General features: G+C 36.8%; 1 protein-coding gene across 2 annotated transcripts in view; it reads left to right on the forward strand.

Annotated features, from left to right (window-relative positions):
- The window catches only part of CTNNA3 (catenin alpha 3), a 1,595,169-nt gene extending 1,573,014 nt beyond the window's left edge, over positions 1-22,155 (forward strand). The window contains exon 18 of one of the 2 annotated variants that reach the window (XM_027130128.1): positions 21,509-21,979. In XM_027130128.1, coding sequence (XP_026985929.1) covers positions 21,509-21,796 — 288 coding nt within the window. In that variant the 3' untranslated portion in view covers positions 21,797-21,979. Of the gene's footprint in view, positions 1-21,508 lie in introns of both variants that reach the window. The other variant, XM_027130127.1, reaches the window with a different exon arrangement.

Genomic DNA, 22,155 nt, shown 5'->3' on the forward strand with positions numbered 1-22,155 from the left:
TGCGGGCCTTTCACTGTTGTGGCCTCTCCCGTTGTGGAGCACAGGCTCTGGACACGCAGGCCCAGCGGCCATGGCTCACAGGCCCAGCCGCTCCGCGGCATGTGGCATCTTCCCGGACTGGGGCATGAACCCGTGTCCCCTGCATCGGCAGGCGGACTCTGAACCACTGAGCCACCAGGGAAGCCCCGAGAGAGATCGTAAGTTACTAATCCTATCTGATTAGAGCCCCACCCTTATGACTGTATTTAACATTTTTTAAATGTTAGCTTTATTGAGATATAATTAAAAGTTATAAGATATTTAAAGTGTACGTCGTGGTGATTTACTGTACATGTACATTTTAAAAGAATGTCCCTCCATTTAGTTAATTAACACATCTATCTGACATTCTTTTGTTGTTTGGTGAAAACATCTAAGTTTTACTCCCAGCAAATTTCAATTATACAATACAGTGTTATTAACTATAGTCACTACCTTTTATATTATTTTCTTAGACTAACCTTATTTATCTTATACCTGAATGTTTGTACCCTTTTATCAGCCTCTCCTTATTTCCCCTACCTCCCAGCCCCTAGAAACCACTTTTCTACTGTTTCTATGAATTTGACTTTTTTTTTATTCTAAATACAAGCAATACCATGCAGTATTTCTCTTTTTGTCTGGCTTATTTCACTTAGCATAATACCTTCAAGGTTCATTCGTGTTGACATAAATGTCAGGATTTCCTTCTTTCTCATGGCTGAATAGTATTCCATCGTATATATACTACTACTTCTTTAATCATTTATCTGTTGATGGACACTTAGGTTGTTTCCATATCTTGGCTATTGTGAATAATGCTGCAGTGAACATGGGAGTGCAGACTTGTCTTGGATATCCTGTTTTAATTTTCTTTGGATGTATACCCAGAAGTTGGATTTACGGATCATACAGTAGTTATTTAAGTTTTAAGAAACCTCTATACTGTTTTCCATAGTGGCTGAACTAATTTAAACTTCCAGCAGTGCACAAGGGATCCCTTTTCTTTATATCCCTGCCGATGACTATTATCTCTTGTCTTTATGATTAGGAGCCACTCTAATATTTTATTGTGGTTTTGATTTGCATTTCCCTGATGATTAGTGATGTTGATTACCTTTTCATGTACCTGTTGGCCATTTTTATGTCTTCATTGGCAAAATATCTATTCATTTTTTCCTGTCAATTTTTTATTGTATTGTTTTGCTTTTTTGCTGAGTTGCATGAGTTCCTTATATATTTTACATAGTGACCCCTTGTCAAATGTATGATTTACAAATATTTTCTCCCATTCTGTACATTGACTTTTCATTTTCTGATGGTTTCTTTAAATTTACAGAAGCTCTTTAGATGGATGTAGTCTCATTTGTTGATTTGTGCTTTTACTGCCTTTACTTTTTTTGTCAAATCAAAAAAAAAAAAAAAAAATCCTTGCCAAAACCATTGTCAAGGAGTTTACCTCCTTTTCTTCTAAGAGTTTATGTCTTCAAGGTTTTATATTCAAGTCTTCATCCATTTTGAGTTAATTTTTGTGGATGGTGTAAGATGGTAGTCTAGTTTCATTCTCTTGTACGTGGCTGTCTAGTTTTCTCATAACCTTTTTGTGAAGAGACTATCATTTTAAAAACAAACCTTTTTGTTTGTTAAAGCCACCTTTTTGTTCTTAATGGCTCCCAAGATTTAAGTTGTACCAAGATTTGTCAGTGTACCAAAGGAGAGGATCACACTGTACACTTAGATGCAGGTTGATTGGAAGCCAGACACTAAGGCAGCAGCTTTTAAATTATTCAAATAGACTTCTTTCACGTGAAGACTAAGAGATGAGAGTTCCTCTCAGTTCCCTCCCTCAGTTCCCTCCGAGCCACTGAGGGGTGGGGGTCGGGGAGAGATAGCTGGTTGAAAACTGTTTGCTGCTCTTGTGTGGAAGAGGCAAACACAAGCCAGTGAGAGCCTGGCGATCCAGGGGTGTGTCCCCAGAGTGTCAGCTGCAAAAGCCATGTTGCCAGGCCTGAGCACAAACTCCTTCTAGGAACATATCAGCGATTTGAAGAGGTTACAGGCAGAAGGTGGAGACGGTGTCCGCTTGCTGCCTTGGTCTCTGGGGAAGATCATATTCAGCCCGTAGGTGCTAAATTAGCAGTCTAACCCGCAGGAAGCAGCTTTTAAGGTATGAAGTTAGGCCTTCTTTAGGGCAAGACTGGGTATGGGAATTTCTGTCTGTTCCCTCTGCACTGAGCCCTGGTGGGAAGAGGGGGTAGGTAATAGCTGGTTAAGAACCGTTCCTTGGTTTGCAACAGTCCTCTGTGGCCTGGGAACACAAGCTCCACTGTTCACCAGAGCCAGGCAGTCAAGGGGTCCATCCTCTGGGTGGCAGCTGCAGAAGCTGCGATGCCACACATGTTTATAAGCTCCCTCCAGGGAGACTGCAGGACCCGGAGTGAGCCAGATGGAGAATGTGGAAATGGTACCCATTGGCCTCCCCAGTCTCTGGGAAGGAGGGCAGTGAGCTCCTACATGTGCGCTGAATTAGAAGCCTGCCCCTTAGGCAGCAGCTTTTGCAGTATGCAAATAGACCTCTTCCAGGGAAAGACTGGGAGTTGGGTTTTTCTGTCTGCTCTCTGTGTTGAGCCCTGGGGGGATAGTCGCAGCAAGACCTCACAAACCTCTCAAGAACTGTTTATTGGACAGTTTATTGGATAAATTGGACACTGCCACAAAGGTTAGAACATTAAAGTTCTCTTGAAAACCCATAGATGAGAAAGTTTATAAATCAGACTTCTTCCTGTCAAGTCTTTACCAACCCCTTTGAGCCGCCAACCAATGTTACTGCCTACTTAATTCCAATAAACAGTGTCAAGGTTGTAAATGTGGCCAGCCAAGTCACGGCATCAGTGATATTTTGCATCATCTCTCTGACACAGCAGGGAGAAACAAATTTGGCTGAGAAGAAATTGTGTATTCTCTTCCTGGTGCCATTACATTACATATAGATTACTCAGGTGTTTTGGTTAGGGTGGTTTAAGAAGCATATTTAAGTATCAATGTTAGGAAAGTGGAACAGAGCATTAAGATTCCAGTTTTAATGGAGTCAAGTACTGCAGAATACAACATTCAACTAAGTTCAGAGGGTTATTGATTTTTCACACTCAATCCAGAGATAACTGTCACCTCAACTATAGCATTCTTACTGAGACTGCTCACCACCATTGTTCACCTTAAAAATCTTTTTTTTTTTCCTTGATGGAGTATTTTATTCGGCCGCCTCCATTCTTTTAAATGTTCTTGGTTTGTATTAAGGCAACATCAAAAGAGCCTGCTAATATGTTTTGTTTTTGTTTTCAATTTTTGGATATAGGACAGTAAATCTGAACCTGTTTTGACTAATTGGCATTTCTCTTCAACTCCTTATTCTGATTGTTCTTGTGTGGCAGACATGCTTGCAAAGTGTCATGATTTACTAGATCCACAAAATCAAAGAAAATGATAGCCATCTATCTAGGATTTGTTTAAAAAATGTAATCACCACTTAATGTGGGCCAACAACCAAATAAAATTAGAGTTTGGTTTATCCCACATTTTTAGTTTTGCATCTCTGTTTTCCACAGTGAAGATCAATGAAAGTAAACAGCAGTTCATTGTGGTAAGTGCCACTATAGAAGTATGTGCAAAGTAAAATAGGGAGCACAGAGAAACTAATGTTGGTCTCTATCTGAAAGGGGAAAATGGAGTAGGGGAAATCGTGACCATCCCACTGGGGAATTACTGGAATAATCCAGCTGATTGAAAAATAAATATCAATTCAAGAAAGAATTCTTGAAATAGAAGCAAACATCCACAGAGGCAAGGTGGCATGGTTTTCATTGTATGCTATGAGAAAGGAACTATGAATAGTTGGATTGGTGGCAAATAAGGTGGCAAAGTCCCTTTTCTCTCGGTGGTTCTGGTTGTGGTTCTATTAGGTGGTGAAATCTCCAGTTCTGCAATGCTAGGCCCCAGTTTCTGCTTTAAAAAGCCACACGGCTTCCTAAAAGGAGTGACTGTCTTTTATAGGTCCCCAATCAATGTTTATCTAAGGTGAAAAGTCTGACCTCCTTGTACCTAAGGCCTTTCACTCCTAAGGGAGCTTGCCTTTGGTCCTCAATGCAACAACATTTGTGCCTTGACCTCTTTCCATTCTCCCAGAAGTTTATCCTATCCTTTTTTCAGAGACTTCTCTGTCCGTTTTTTATTTCTTTCTCAGATTGTTGAACAAGATCTCAGTATCATGCTGATTGGTTCCATACCTACAGACACTGTTTTCATTGAAATAATCGATTACTTTGCTTTAAAACCTGGATTTTAGAGGTGGAAATCGATATGAATTAGGTGAGTGTGGTGTGGTTTCATAGGTAAAATAGTTTGCGATTCAAATTGTGAGGCAGAATGAACTAGGTGTAGGTGAGCAATAGCAAATGCAATGGTCATGCTTAAGTAAAGATATGACCCGGGAGAAAAATAAGTGAGTGCAAAACCGAGTACACATAGTATGAAACCCATAGTAAAGAGTTTCTGTATGTTCTTGAACGAATAGTGCTGGAGGGAAATAGCTGCAACCAATGTTTCCATGATGTTTGGGATGCGGAATACCAGCTAGGAATATGATGGCATCATCTTCCTCTGAATATTTTGGGCTGGGCTTACAGAAGTGGTAATAGGATTTGAGAGAAGAATGATTTTAATTGCAAGTAACAAAATTTACTGTCAATGGTTTAAACCATAACAAGAAGTCCAGATAGTGGTTGCTCCAATATTTAATAATATCATTAAAGTTAGATTCTTTCCATATTTCCCTCTACCGTCATCTCTTATAATTTAAATGATAACATTAAATTATAATGTTCCCTTATAATTTCAGTGTGAATGCAGCGGCTGCAAACTTCATGTTTTTACACAGCTTTTTAAGAAGTAAAATAATGAGCTTTCTCTTTATATGACATGATTTTTTATTACAAAAATATCTTTCCCAGAATCACGCCCAGGAGATTTTCCCCTACCCAGTTGTTCAGGATTGGGTCACATAAAACACCCTTAGACCAATCATTTGTAAAGGGTCATAGACTAATGTTTCATCTCTCAATGGTGGGTAAATTTCTGCCTGAATAAAATCAGGCAGAAATTTAGTTATTAAGGAAGAATGGGGAAATGACTATTGGGTACTCAGCTGCTAGTGTCCACCACAGAAGACACTGTGGAATATGAAGCAACATGAATTGGATACTTATGAAATGTATAAAACAGAGATTATTAAAAGTAAATTAGACCTTGAATCTTAGAAGATGACCGTATTATTTATTTCAGATTGGTGCTATGGGGAACACCTTTGAAGGGAAATAATCTGTTTAGTCTCAGCCTCCAGTTACCAGAGAACAGTGACTCTTCGTTTTTGTTTTGCTGCCATGACATGCGTTCATATACAGAACATATTTCTTATGAGCAGACACACTTCACTGAACACTGTATTGATAAAGTGGGCTTCTAGCTTAATTATTAGGAAACTAGTTTTAGTTCTTTTCTTTTTCACTCCAAGAAGTATATCAGAATGCAAGTGAGTGAAAGGATATAATTAGAGGGATAACCTTGAAGCCACTCTAATTTATGGGAAAACAATATATCATTCCCCAATTTCAGTATTTGATTATTATTACCAACAAATTCTGAACCCTGTGACACATGGCACAAGTAATTGAAATGCACCAGTGTGTCTGAACTCTGGGTTAAAAGCTTTCAACTAGAGGACAGCCCTCTTCTTTCTTTGTGACCACTCTGTTATTGTCATTACATTGTTGTATTTCCTGGACGTGTAGATGTTCAAGTTGAATAGTGAGACTAAAAAGAGAAGAGAAAACCCTAGGCATCTGAAGTGGTAAACACTCACACATACACCCAACACTCAGCCCATTGTTAGGCATGTAATAAACAGTCAAAAATCATGTGCTACAAAAATAGAGATTTACCTGTAAATTCAAACAATTTTTATCAGAAAAATCAATCATTCTCTTGATTAAGATGCAGCACAAGATGGTTGAGCGAGCAGGGGATTTGGAGTTAGATCTGGGCGTAATCCCAAAACCTCTTACCAGGGACAAGGCATTGAAATTCTCTGAGTCATAGTTCTTAGATGCCTTATCTGATAAATGGGAAAAATACTACCCACCCCATAGGGTTGTTATTAGGATTATAGATACTATTTTAAAGCATATGGTCTTGACACAAGTTTACAAAATAGGGGTCACTATTAGAACTTCCCCCTTCCTCATTCTTTTACTTTTTGCAATAACCAGTGGGAATGGAATGTTGTTGTTTTCAAAACCTTAGTAATATAATAATGACAGTGAATCAGTGTATATATATGGTGCATTGTGCTATATCCTTAATCTGTCCGCATGGCAATCCTATGAGGTAGATGTTGTTGGTTTTCCATTCTACAGAGGAGAAAACTGACACCTAGAGAAAGAACTTGTTTGGATTTAAATAGTTTGTCTCCGGAGTCCATATTCCTAACCAGCTGGCTCTCCTTCCTTCCTCCCCTCTCCCCACACATACCTGCACACCTATACAGTAACCTACCAACCCTGTGGGCTTTATTCTTTAAATTCACACAAAAGCTAAGATCACAGTGATTTAAAAACACTCACGGCTTCATGTTTCTGCTGGCTGCCTGCTGAATCCCAGTGCCTGAGAGCTAGTTTACATATCTACTGCTTTGGGCTTGGGGCTTGCTGCCAATAAAGTTTCCCATTTTCCAAGCAGCTGGGAGGAAACAACCAGCTGCTCTGAAATGCCTTTGAATCTCATCCCCTCAACTAAGAGACAGCTGTGATTATCTATAGAAAGACTCTGGAAGAGGGTTTTCTGTTTTATAACGCATTCTAGGCAAGACGAGAGAGATTTCTGATTTGAAAAGAGACTAAATTCCAGAACAGAACATTTTAGTATTTCCCCATTGTGGATGCTTTTCTAACCTCTGATATTTACTCAGATACGAAGTTTGTGAGTCTCAAATAAATAGAAGACAGTCATTTTTCAAAACACTTTGTTTTCCTCGAGGTACGGTTTTTACACCTGACATATTCCATGCTTCACATTTGAGATAACAGCATTATGTTGCTCCAGGCTTTCCCTGGAATAATTTCTGAAGCACTGCTCTGTCTTGTTACCTGCCGCCCTTTCCTTCCAGTGTGTGGATGAAGCAATAATGGTATGAGTTAAGCTGCTTCCTATCCTAGATTCAAACCACTGACACAGAACATGACTGTAGTGTCTGTAGGACATAGTGGGCATGAGGCTGGAGTCGCACCCAGATCTACCACTTAAGTGAGATCACAGGAAGCATACGATATTAAAAAGGTACACAAGAGTCCAGAAAACTGGCAGTTACCTAAAGCGAGTCATGGTTTCAGTATAGCTTTTATTTTATAGATAACTGTGAAATTCAGTTTTTAATTTTAAAATAGAGACTAATGCTATATTTTATAGAGTTATGTTTAAACCATGGTCAAATCATCAAAGACTCTGGAAAATCTAGGTTGCAGAGGAAATTTGTAACATGAGGTGGAATTTCAGATGTACTTCAAAACAGGGAAGGTGACATTTTACTGTCGGAAAACCACGTCCTTTATATAAATATATAAAATGTATGTGCTTATCTATATAATATTTTAGAGTTCATTTATGCACTCCCTTATTCCTGTGGCCTCTATTTTCCCAACGAAATAGCAAAAATTTTCTAAAGAAGCATAGGTGTGTTTGACAGCATCTTAAAGATCATTAAGTATGTAAAATCTTTGAGAGCTAAAGAAGCCAGCATTCCCCCATATTTTTTTTTTTTAACTAAGAATAGAGGTAGGAAAAGAACCACTTGATTTTGTGTAAGCATTTGTTTGATTTAATGACAGCAAAGACATGAACTTTCTTTTTCAAACACACATAATGGAAAGGTAAGTTCTGTGAGATTTTAGGAACGAAAGCATGACACACTGAAACTGAGGGGATGTGCTAGCTCAGGCAAAAAGCTTATCTTGCTAGTCACGGTCACTTTTGCTCCCAGAACCTTTCTCTACCCAAGATTTTTTGGACTACTACTTTTTAGCTAGGTGTAACCAGTGGGAGCAATTGGCATCCTATTGGCAGGCAGTCATCCACTTGTGGTGTTTTAGCTGCTTGTCATAGCTTCATCTTTTCCATTTCACTCAGTACTAGGAATGGTAATATTTCATGCTGATGGCAAATTGAGGACTGCCTCACAGTAATCAATTTTCTGTGTTAAGTTCCATGTTTGAAACACCTGAAATAGTTTATATCTTCCTCACTGGACCCTGACTGATACACTCACTGAAAGAATTGTGATGAGCAGAACTGGCTTCATGCTAATTTGAGACATCTCTGTGTGTGTGTGTGTGTGTGTGTGTGTGTGCTGGGATGAGAAAGAGTCTTAGTGCTTGCTCTTGCATCTTATTCTCAAGAAATGTTCTTGTGCTGTTCCTGGCTTTGAAAACGTAGGTAGAATTTGTCCTTAGTTTTGTTCCATCCACATCTCCAAATTCTGTGTTGTATTATTTGCCAGTTGACTTTATAGATTTGTAAAAGTCATAGCTTCATTATGTACATGTGTACATATATGTGTAGAGCCCTACCTAAGTATCACACTTAATCTTAACAACCAACCCTGAAAGGAAACAGAAGCTCAGGGAAGCTAATTAATTTCTTCCCCGACTGCATATCTAGGATGTGGTGAGTTGAGAATCAAATATAATAGGTTATATACTACAAAAATGATTTTATTCTTAGGCTATTAGACATATCTTATTGATACTACATTTAAATCACTGAGTGATCTTTATCTAAATGTAGGAATTTGGAATTTTCTGCCAAATAATGAAAAGCATAATTTAATCAAGAATGCCATTTCTAGACACCAGAAAAGTTTGTTTTATGGACCTTGGTGGTGGAATGTCTGGGAAATATTGTTTGGGGGAAGAATAGAAGAGAATAATTGAAATCATGCCTATCTTTGAAAATATTTTATATATGGTTTCTGTACTTATAGTTCTATAACAAATATTTCAAATAATTTTTAATTTTTTTATTTTATATTGGAATATAGTTGATTAACAATGTATTAGTTTCAGGTGTACAGCAAAGTGATTCAGTTATATATATATATATATATATATATATATATACACACACATGTATCCATTCTTTTCCAATTGAGGTTATTACAGAATATTGAGCAGAGTTCCCTGTGCTATGCAGTACATCCTTATTGGTTATCTGTTTTAAATATAGCAGTGTGTACATACCAATCCCAAACTCCCAGTCTATCTCTCCCCACCATTCCCCCTCGGGTAACTAAGTTCATTCTCTAAGTCTGTGAGTCTGTTTCTGTTTTGTAAATAAGTTCATTTGTATCATTTTTTTTAGATTCCGCATATAAGCGATATCATATGATATTTGTCTTTCTCTGACTTACTTCCTTCACTTGGTATGATAATCTCCAGGTCCATCCATATTGCTGTAAATGGCATTACTTCATTCTTTTTTTATGGCTGAGTAATATTCCATTGTATATACATACTATGTCTTCTTTACCCATTCATCTATTGATGGACATTTAGGTTGCTTCCACGTCTTGGCTATTGTAAACAGCACTGCAATGCGCATCAGGGTGTATGTATCCTTTTGAACCATGTTTTTCTAGGGATATATGCCCAGGAGTGGGATTGCTGTATGATATGTTAGCTCTAGTTTTAGTTTTTTAAGGAACCTCCTTACTGTTCTCCACTGTGGTTGTACCAGTTTATATTCCCATCAACAGTAGGATGGTTCCCTTTTCTCCACACCCTCTCCAGCTATTGTTTGTAGACTTTTCGATGATGGCCATTTTGGCTGGTGTGAGGTGATATCTCATTGTAGTTTTGATTTGCATTTCTCTAATAATTAGCGATGCTGAGCATCTTTTCGTGTGCCTCTGGGCCATCTGTATGTCTTCTTTGGAGAAATGTCTGTTTAGATCTGCCCATTTTTTGATTGGGCTGTTTGTTTTTCTAATATTGAGCTGTATGAGCTGTTTGTACATTTTGGAGATTAAGCCCCTGTCGGTCGCATCATTTGCAAATATTTTCTCCCATTATGTGGGTTGTCTTTTCATGTTGTTTATGGTTTCCTTTGCTGTGCAAAAGCTTTTAATTTCAATTAGGTCCCATTTGCTTATTTTTGTTTTTATTTCCATTACTCTAGGAGACAGATCCAAACAGATATTGCTGCAATTTATGACAGAGTGTTCTGCCTATGTTTTCTGCTAAGAGTTTTATAGCATCCAGTCTTAATTTAGGTCTTTAATCCATTTTGAGTTTATATTTGTGTATGGTGTTACAGAATGTTCTAATTCCATTTTTTTTTTAACATTTGCTGTCCAGTTTTCCCAGCACCATTTATTTAAGAGGCTGTCTTTTCTCTATTGTATATATTCTTGCCTCCTTTGTCATAGATTAGGTGACCATAGGTACGTGGGTTTATCTCTGGGCTTTCTATCCTGTTCCATTGATCTATATCTCTGTTTTTGTGCCAGTACCATACTGTCTGTCTTGATTACTGTAGCAGTATAGTCTGAAGTCAGGGAGCCTGCTTCCTCCAGCTCTGTTTTTCTTTCTCAAGATTGCTTTGGCTATTCGGGGTCTTTTGTGTTTGCATACAAATTGTGAATTTTTTTGTTCTAGTTCTGTGAAAAATGTCATTGGTGATTTGATAGGGATTGCACTGAATCTGCAGATTGCCTTGGGTATAGTCATTTTCACAATGTTGATTCTTCCAATCCAAGAACATGGTGTATCGTTCCATCTGTTTGTGTCATCTTCGATTTCTTTCATCAGTATCTTACAGTTTTCTGTGTACAGGTCTTTTACCTCCTTAGGTAGGTTTATTCCTAGGTATTTTACTCCTTCTGATGCAGTGGTAAATGGGATTATTTCCTTAATTTCTCTTTCTGATCTCTTGTTGTTAGTGTATAGAAGTGCAACAGATTTCTGTTTATTAATTTCGTATCCTGCAACTTTACCAGATTCATCGATGACCTCTAGTAGTTTTCTGGTAATATCTTCAGAATTTCCTGTGTATAGTATCATGTCTTCTGCAAACAGTGACAGTTTTACTTCTTCTTTCCCAATTTGAATTCTTTTTTTTTCTTCTCTGATTGCCATTTCTAGGACTTCAAGACTATGTAGAATAAAACTGGTGACAGTGGACATCCTTGCCTTGTTCCTGATCATTGACGAAATGCTTTGAGCTTTTCACTGAGGATGATGTTAGCTGTAGGTCTGTCATATATGGCCTTTATTGTGTTGAGGTATATTCCCACTGTGCTCACTTTCTGGAGAGATTTTATCATAAATGGGTGTTGAATTTTGTCAGAAACTTTTTCTGCGTCTATTAAGATGATCATATGGTTTTTATTCTTCAATTTGCTGACATGGTGTATCACATTTATTGATTTGCAGAGACTGAAAAATCCTTGCATCCCTGGGATAAATCCCACTTGATCATGTTGGATTCGGATTGCTAGTATTTTTCTTGAAGATTTTAGCGTCTATGTTCATCAGTGATATTGGCCTGTAATTTTCTTTTTTTGTGGTACCATTATCTGGTTTTGGTATCAGGGTGACGTTGGCCTCAGAGAATGACTTTAGGAGTGTTCCTTCCGCTGCAATTCTTCGGAATAGCTTCAGAAGGATAGGTGTTAATTCTGCTCTAAAGGTTTGATAGAATTCACCTGAGAAGCCGTCAGGTTCTGGACTTTTGCTTGTTGGGAGCTTTTAAATTACAGGTTCAATACTTGTGATTTCTTCCTGGTTCAGTCTTGGGAGATTGTATCTTTCTATGAATTTGTCCATTTCTTCCAGGTTGTCCATATTATTGGCATAGAGTTGCTTGTAGTTGTATGGTCCTTTGTAACTTTTCCTTTTTCATTTTTAATATTATTGATTTGAGCCCTCTCCCTTTTTTTCTTGATGAATTTGGCTAAAGGTTTATCAATTTTGTTTAATCTTTTCAAAGAACCAGTTTTACTTTCATTGATTTTTTCTATTGTTCGTCTCTAGTTCACTTATTTCTGCTCTAATCTTTATGATTGATTTCTTTTCTTCTGCTGACTTAACTTTTTGGGTTTTGTTTGTTCTTCTTTCTCTAGTTGCTTTAGGTATAAGGTTGTTTGTTTATTTTTCTTGTTTCTTGAGTTAAGATTGCTATGAACTTCCCTCTTAGAAATACTTTTGCTGCATCCCACAGGTTTTGGATCATTGTGCTCCAAACTTCCTCCTCAAGTTTCTTGTGATGAAAGACACAGGGACTCATAAATATTTCAAGTTATTTTTGTGTCTAATATTTCCTGTAACCTGTATCAAACAATTAGGGTGAAAATGAGAGTATTATCTCTTCTACATGGACCTCATTGCTTTATGATGACTCTAATGTTAGATGAAATATAAATTGCTATAACAACATATAAAAAGGTGTTCCAGCCTAGTCTAGGTATCATGGAATGCTTCCCTGAGAAAGTGATATGAATGTAACACCTAAGGGAAGAAGAGTTCCCTTATGAAAAGGCTTGGAGGTGAGGAGAAATATGCGGCATATTTAAAATAGTTTAATTAGTTTAGTTTCATTGTATGGCTGGACCTCATAATGTGAAAGCAATAAATAAAGTTGGTTAAAGCAGGAAGAGACAAGATAATTTAAGGCTTTGGGATCTGTAACAAAAGCTTAGAATGAAGATAAGTCTAATGAAAATCCATCAGTGTACTGTAAAAGAAATGGTTTTTTTTTTGTTTTTTTTTTTTAAGATCATTTTTAATTTTAATGTAGAGAATGGACTAGAGGGGAGCAAAATTGACCTGCTCTAAGGTAGTAATAGTTTAGGTTAATCCTGTCAATACCTTCCCTTCTGTACTAACTGGACCTTGGTGATTGACTAAATGTTATGGGTGAAGGAGAATGGCAAGTCCAAGGTAATTTTACTGTACAAAGTGATACTAAAATTTCCCTATTGAGTTTACAATGTTTGTTTAGAATTGAAATTCAGGATGACAGACAGACAGTATTGTAAAAATTGAAATGAGTGAGTAGGTGGAATTCAAATTTTCTATGATTCTAGCATTACAGAAGTGTGGTATAAGTAATACTTTATATTAAACCTAGTAAATCACTCAAAAGTAGTCTAAATGTATATATAACTGAGGAGGTACTAGGGAGTAAAAAAGGAATAATGTAAAATATTTCATTAGCCTCCCAAAACAAGAAAGAAGAAAATAATAATATGAAAATATGTAAAATGAAACAATGAGTAATATGATAGTTGTAAACATAACCTGAGAAACCACAACACTGAATGAGATATATATTAGAACTATTTTCAAATACTGGTCAATAAATGTCAGACGACCACAATCTCTGAGAGAAGGAAAACAAACAAGGTGAGCCCTACATCAACTCCAGATTTCTTCCTAGAGACAATTTGTGGACTGTAGAAATGTTGCAAGAAACGAGACCAAAATACAAAAAAACTAACAAAAATCCATTATATGTCAGCAATGAAAAATTGGAGAATGACATTTTCAAAATAACCTTTACAGTAGCATCAAAAAATAATTAATAGGGAAAAATCTATTGTTATATATGCAAGAAATCTATTGTCATATGTGCAAGATGTTTAAACCAAAAACGACAAACTCTCTTCATAGGTTGAGAGTCAATGTCGCTAAATTGTCATTTCTATCCAGCTTGATCCATATACTTAAACATAATCCCCATCAATATCCCAGTAGGCATTTTGTAGGGCTTACTTACCAAACTACTTGAAAAGATACATGCAGCCCAATGTTCAGAGCAGCATTATTTACAGTAGCCAAGATATGGAAGCAACTAAACATCTATCAGAAGATAAATGGATAAAGTAGATGTGGTGTGCGTGTGTGTGTGTGTGTCAGGAAAACAGAACATTACTCAGCCATAAAAAAGAATGAGATTTTGCCATTTGCAATAACATGGATGGACCTGTACCATATTATGCTTAGTGAAGTAAGTCAGACAGAGAAAGACAAACACTATTTTTTCACTTACAGGTGGAATCTAAAAATACAACAAATGTCAGTATAACAAAACAGAAACAGACTCACAGATATAGAGAATAAACTAGTGATTAACAGTGGGGAGACACAAGATAGGGGTATGGGATTAAGAGATACAAACTGCTATGTATAAATAAATAAGATACAGTATGTAATAATGTACAGCACAGGGAATATAGCCAATATGTTGTAAAAGCTTTAATGTATTATGATCTATATCACTGTGTTGTACACCTGAAACTAACATTGTAAATCAACTATACTTCAATAAAATATATAAAAAAATAAACAAATACTACAGTGAAAAAGCCAATAGAAAGGAATAGAATGAAGATGCATTGGTAGAAAATAATCAGTAATTGTGCAAAATCTCCAGGAAGGCAGAGAGGGAACAGAGTCTAGGGTATAATTGGAAGTATCACTTATAGAGAGAAAAAGAGAGAACTTTCGTTTCAATAAAAATGGACAAGAATTAAGGACAAGTTCAGGCAGTTTCATTTTGCTGCTTCTGTTTTTGTTACTATTTTGTCTGCTTGCTTTCTTGTTTGTTTTATATTTTAAGTGAAGTAATCTGCAGAACAAGTGAGAATGTGAGGTGACAAAGGTTTGATTAGAGTGGAAGTTTGAAATAGTGTTTGGGTAGAATGGGTGCAGTAATTGGCTAAAGACACAAAAGCATTGTCTGTCAGCTTCAGCTTGGTGGCCACCAATTTATCTAGAAACCCATCTGGCCAATGAGGGGATTCTCTAAGAGAGAGTAACCTATGGATCAGTGCTGGGAACACGGACATCTGTCTTCTACTGGTTGGTTGTAGCAGACAGAAGCAAGCCAAGAAATGTTTACTACTGCAACTAGAGGGATTAAAATGGTAGAATGATGATGATCAAGACAGGTGGAAAAATAGTACTGAGGAACGTGAGAAGGTCTATGAAATGGAGGTCCTTACATGGATTGGAGAACGATGCTCTTTGGATTTTTAGCTTCACACAACCTAGTTTTTCCTTACCTGTGGTCATGCAAGAGATGAGTGTACGATCTAGGACCAGCAACGGTGCTTTCTTACTCTCAGCACAGAGTCCTTGCAACGTCACTAAGATGTCAGGTTGAGTATTATCAGTAGATGTCTGTGAAAAGGGCAGAACTCAGAGCGCTGCCTGATGCTGGAGAGAAGAACAGCATAGGCTGAAACACAGAAGGTCAGAGAACCATGCCAAACCCAGCCCCTCCTGCTAGCACTACTTAGTAAAGAATCTGTGTAACTAGTAGCTGGGGTATAATTGTTATAGAAAATTAGTTCTTCAGCTAATCATTTGCCTTAAGCCAACATGACTATAGGATAGCGAATCACTAACATTACCAATAGTATTTCCAAAACAGGCCATTTCAGATAGAATTAAAAAGCATTCTGAGTAGCCACCTGAATTGGTGTTATGTTTTTTTATTATTTCCTTTTAAGATGACATAAAATGTTTTTGGCCTGGAAGATGTGCTTTAGAAAACAATAAGATCTGAAAATTGCTTTTTGACAGGACAATATATTACAACTGAATAAATGTCATATTTCACTTCATGTATGGCCCTTTCAGCAGTGTTAAATTTCTTTAGTTATTCCATACATTGATTTTCCCCCTTTCAACTTAAGTTGTCCTTTTCTGTTATGATCTGATGGAGAGCTGGCAAAGGACAAATTTACAAGATGAATCCTATCAGTGGCCCAGTGGAATAACTCTTCATATTCAAAGAAGGCGCCACCTTCTCAATTTAATTATAAGCTTGACAATTTCAATTTGGATGTATAACTCCATTTTGACTAGCCTTAACAAAGCCCCTTATTTGATTTTCCCATTAAGGCAGGCTGGCTCTTTAACATTTTTGAATGCAACCTAAAAAGGAGAATGTTTTCAATACAGGCCATTCTTCTAAAAATCTGTTCAGAAACAAAAGAATGTGTTAAGCACGTATTTGGATAAAATTAGGTCCTCAAAAAAAGTTCAGGGTGGATACTAAAAACATGTTGAATTAGATGATGTATTTTTGCCAACAAATGTTTATTTAAATATTTCCTATGGTGTACAACTACCATTATTAGATCAATCATAAGTTAGAAAGACTATAACAGTGTTTACTTTTAAGAAATATTTAAGCTGTCACTTGTTATCTACCAACACACATATGTAATGCCCTTTAACGTTACTTACCTGTGTTAACCTTATTTCCAAATACTTTAACTGAGCATTTTAAAACTAAGTACAGGTTAGCGAGCAACTCCAGGGTCTGGGGACAAAATCTGGTCTGGTTTCTACTGCAAAACCAAGGCAAACAAATTTATTTAATTTTGTTTGAGAATCAGAAAAAAAAAGTTTTCTTTGTATTTACAGTATGACACATTTTAAAGATGAAGTAAATGTTATACAATTCCATGTCCTAGAAACTATAATATGATTTGTTTATGGTTTATCTTTGCCTTATTGATATGTTTACTGAGATCTACATTTTAAAATTTTAAAAGGTTTTTTTAGAAAATATCTTTAATCTCCAAGTCTTCAAACTGTTTGGGGCTTATGAGGATGACTGAGTATTTCTATTTACTATTTCAAAAGCATGCTGCTTGGAAAATAATGGAGTATAAACATTATCAAACTATCATCCTAACAAAATACATTGGCAAGTAAGATACCCTCATTTTTCTTAGTACCAACATGCATACAAAAATTCTATAACCTTTCTAAAAACAGTTATTGAAGTCATTTTTTTAAAATTTTAGACATTGTATTAATGTTGGTGCAATTTCTTCAACTATACAATATCTGAAAATAAACACACATTGGAAGTGACATTTTACTGAGAGGCAGTGTTGTGTAATGGGTAAAAGTACCAGGTACTTGAACAACGCTGCCTTGGCTCCAATTCCAACTCTACCATTTAATAGCTGTGTCGCCTTGAGATAGCTACCAAACCTAGTTCCTTTGTTTCCTCATCTTTAAAATGGAGATAATAGTACTTACCTCATAGGATTGCTGTGAGTTAATTTATGTCAGCTGTTTAGAACAGCGCCAGCACATAGGAGGCACACAATACAATTATTATAAGCTGTTACACTTGGAGCCAAACCGCACACATTTGCCTTTCAAGTACTACTTTTGTGCAGGTGCTACATCCACCAGGGGTCTTTAAGTTCAGGTAGACATTGAGACTTACAAGAATATCATAGGCTACCTTGGCACCAGTTTACCTGGAAGGTTATAGGACAGGAAATATATTTCTCCAGGCAACACCAGGCTTTTCTCTCCACAGGAGTCCCAGCAACTGTAGTTGCCATGGCACTTCACACAGGGGGTGGGGAGCTATCTATGCTTTCCCCAGGTGACAGCCCAGGCGCAAGGGTATGGGATCTACATCAGTGGGAGTTAGCAACCTCGTGCAAAACACATTTCTGACAAAAAGGTCTTGTACCCAGAACGTGGAGAGTTAGAGTGGTATAGTACAAGACATTCTGGTGTTCTGACATAACGTGGATGAGGAACTTACAAAATTAAAAGAAGGAATAATTAGCATGTCTTTCTTGGATACTCCTCTTAACTGTCAATAATTACAGTAAGATCTGAACAAAGATTTGCCAGCAAACATTCCACTCTGATGTGGTTGTTGAGGACTTTTATCACAGGTATTTAACTTCGAGTTTTGTAAAAAGATCCAGCCATTTTATGTATACATGAACAAAATTTTGACATTTTATGAGGGAAAAGAACATACCTTTTATTGTTGTTCTAACCCTTTTCCACAACAAAGGCTTGCAGACACATGTCTAACTAGGACCAAGCCTTTTGTCTGAAAACATTCTTAGAACTGGACAGATTTGTACTGTAGCTTAACTGAAATCACAGATTACATACCACAAAGCACAAAAGAGACATTACCATAAAATGAACTAAGATCTGTCGAGTGATAATATTGAGAAGGACTCTATTTAGATGGTCTTAATTTGGATTATTTGCAAAATACATCTTGCAGTTAGAGCTAACACTGGGCATCATCTCTATATTCATGTAGATCCTCAAAAAAAAAGAGGCAGAACTTATGAACTATGTCCGATTTACTTTTGAACATAGACAATATTGAAGATCTTATTGTGACATTAATAGACCCTTAAGTTCAGTTATTTTGAAACCACATCAGTATTGTAAGAACAAGCACAGGTCACTACCATAAGAAGGATGGCTGTATTCCTATTTACTATGGTAGGAGAACAGACTTCCAGTTTATGTAGATCACAGGCCTTTAATTTGGATCAAGATCTTATTTTTTTTAACCTCATCCACTTTTATGGAAAGAAGGCAACAGGAAGCTGCTCATATGTCCTTGCATGCAAATATTTACATATAACCTTAGGAGGTTTCAGGGCCTTAGAAGCCATTTCATTTCTCAGTTGATACCCTGATCAAGAACTCTTCATCGAAATCAGAGAGGATTGTTACCAGATGTTAGGAAAAATAGCTCGTTTTATGGCAAACATTTCAAGTTACATTTACGTAGAAGCCTTTTCAGTTGATGAAAGCGATTTGTAATGGTAAGAGAATTTTTGGACCTGAGTTTTATAGTCTGACTGGCTTACCAGGCCTTTAGAGTAAAATAATATTCTCGCTGGCACAGGTACACTTGTGAAATTCAGAGAACTTTGTTCAAGAAATTGAACACAGAGATCCCAAAGTGGTACATTAGCCTACTCAAATATGCTTTGTTTCCACAAAGGGAATTCTTCTGAATTCTTCCCTTGGAGGATTTTTCATTAAACTAAGCCTGGTAAAAGGACTTACAATACTTTTTGGAGACATGAAATTGTGCAGTTATTCTCTATGAGTAGGCCTGAGGCACTGCTTAGGCCTCAAACAAAATTCCCTACCATTTGCTTGCCTTGTCTGTGCCCCTTGCTTGTGTGGCCTGTGATTTGGCTAATAGCAAAAAGTCAGGCCTCTTAGGGCATATAGCTCTTGGACCTCAAAGATCCTCATAGAATGTCTTACAAGCTTTCCTCGTGAAATAACAGTATTCTTGCAGCAATTTTCCTAATCTGTCTGCAAAACTAGTTTTCATGCTCTCCTAGAGGGATAATTTGTCCTGTGGTTTTCTTCAGTCTACTGGAGAAGTCCTACTACAGGCATTTAGGATTTTTAAATAAAAAGATTTGTCAGAGGCCAGAATAAGAAACCACAATGGCACAGACAGGGCTTTGCTGATTCAGTGAGGAAAGAAGACAAGTCAATTTCCACATTTTAAGTCATGAATTTAACTTAAACCTCCTTTCAAGACTATAGGTTTATATATAAAACCCACTTGTATGGGTGGGTTCATTTGCTTCAAAAGCAAATGAAATAAATACAATCTATACATGACAAGATTACAGAGTCAAAAGGAGAAGAGAATGTAAGTTTTAGGGTGGGAAGGCCAGAGGCCCTGGTGAAATCTTGAATGACAGCAGGTCCCTAGGACCTTCTTCTCCAGAAGACTTAATGGCAGCACAGAGCCCTGAGAATACACCAAATAGTTTCATGTTTGAAAGAGATTACCAAGGATCCTCAATACTATTCAGGTTGATTCATCACTTAGAAAAACTTTCTTCTTACTACAGTGAGATTGGAAACGACTTTCAGAATCTAACTGACTAGTTCTAGGAGGTCTTTAATGAAAACTGCTAATTATTAAACAGCAGATTTTAGCATGCAGTTTGTCCACAGTGTAACGTTAATTACGAAGTGTGTTATTCTATTCAAAGTCTGTCTTTTTTTTTTTTTTAAGTTGTGTACAGATTCAGAAGTTCTGAGTGTTCTGTGAAATACATGTGAGTGCTTCATGAAATCCTGTTTAATGTTTGTAAAAAAATTTTGTCATTCCTGACACATACAAAGATTTTACATTTCTGGCTTCAATAAGTAAAAAGACTCAAAGATGTGTAGTTTTCAAGTATTACTGCCTTTCAAATTACATATTTTTTGGTGTTACCTTTTTAAGGATTTCAGGGTTAGCATTATAATGGGGCTAATTAAATTTTTCACTGAGGAAGCAGCCAGCTAGACCACTGCCCCAGGCACATAACCTGAGCTTGCTACTTTCCTTCGCTCATTTATTCTGTGTGAGATGAGATTCCTCTAACTGCAAACTGAGTAGAGTACTCAGGCCAGTCAGCTGCTGATGGATTTCAGTGACTACAGAGGCAGTGTTTGAGCCTCACCCTGACAGCACACATCACAGCCAGGTGACAGCGGAAGCACATCTTCCTGTGTGAGTTGGCTGTGGGTGACAGTCTGCCAAACTAAAATAATGGAAGAGGCATTATTTATATAAAAATGAACCAACTGGGCTTAGTGCTAAAGTATTTTGCAAGATTCTAGGACTGTCACCTCGTTTTGCCCTGAGATGGTTTTAGTGAACAACCCAGAAAACATAACAACAATTACAAAATAGAATCATGTGGGAAAAGGTGTCTTTCAGTAATTTCATTGGTATATCTTTATAATTAAGCAATTTTGTCAGCCTTCCCAAGAAACAAAGGAAATAATTAATAACAACTATGTGGCAGTCTACTAGGCTCTTTACACATGTTATTTAACTTCAGTAAGTACTCTTTTCCTATTTTATATCTGAGGAAACTAGGAGAAAACAGTTAAATGATTTGTTTATGTTACTAAATGGCAGGCAGATCTGGAATTTAAACCAACTTTGACTGAAAAGATCTGTTTTAATACACTGCCTGATAGGTGTAAGAATTATGTGTTTTTAAAAAAGAGACTCTTGTAGGTGGAATTATTTGGGAAATATTCATGAAAATGAGTGGTATACATGCATGTGTATATGCATACGTGTGTATGATATTTATTGTAGACTGTGAATTCCCTGAGAAGATTTTTCAGTTGTTGTTTTATTAAGTTACTTATATATGATATAGCTTTTACTGTAGACAGTCATTTCTTACAAAAGGGGTGAACATTAACCCTGGAAGTATGGAGATCCATTACAAAGAAAGCAGTGACCATCTGGTTCTTATGGTATGATATAGAAGGTACAGAACTGATTTCACTGAAAACCAAGAAAGAAAAAATCTAAGCTATCATCTTAGAAAATAGAATATGGAACTACTTATGCATCAGATGACTAGATAAATGATTAAAAATAGATTGATGTGATAATTTACCTAGGTGTATAAAATGAGGAATAACTCATTCGTTTCTGGGATGAAAACAAAGTGGCACATTTCATTTTCTGTAACATTAAATCTCTTTAAATTCCTGATTACATTCTCTGAATAATAATTTGCTTTTTGTTTTTTTTTCTACAGTTGGACAGTGTCACCTCCCTGATCCAAGCAGCCAAAAATTTAATGAATGCTGTAGTGCAAACAGTGAAAATGTCTTACATTGCCTCAACCAAGATCATCCGAATTCAGAGTCCTGCTGGGCCCCGGCACCCAGTTGTTATGTGGAGAATGAAGGCTCCTGCAAAAAAACCCTTGATTAAAAGAGAGAAACCAGAGGAAACTTATGCAGCTGTCAGACGAGGCTCAGCAAAGAAAAAAATCCACCCAGTGCAAGTGATGAGTGAATTTAGAGGAAGACATATCTACTGAAACCACTATTCTACTCTAGTGTTTATATGACAAAGTCCTGGCTAAACACACTGCTTTATTTTTACACTTGATTAGTTCTGTAAGTTCACTAACTTAGAATTTAACCCACAAATAATGTAAAACACTGAAAGCCTAACCAACACGAGCAACGTATCTTGGGGATCATGCCACTGTCATTTCTGCATGGCCAGCACCTAATAAGGAATCAACAGATGCTTGCTGAATGAATGAAATCTTCAGGGTCATTCAGCCTCTCCCATCACGGAGAATATCTTATATTCATTACTAAATGAACACAGGAGACTCAAATGAGTCCTGTTCACCTGTACCAGCTTAAGTATACTCACCCTCTTCATTTT

This window comes from Aethalodelphis obliquidens, unplaced genomic scaffold (genome assembly GCF_003676395.1).
Source record: "Aethalodelphis obliquidens isolate GAN/ISIS:26980383/991018 unplaced genomic scaffold, ASM367639v1 scaffold37, whole genome shotgun sequence".
In the NCBI taxonomy this organism is placed as follows: domain Eukaryota; kingdom Metazoa; phylum Chordata; class Mammalia; order Artiodactyla; family Delphinidae; genus Aethalodelphis; species Aethalodelphis obliquidens.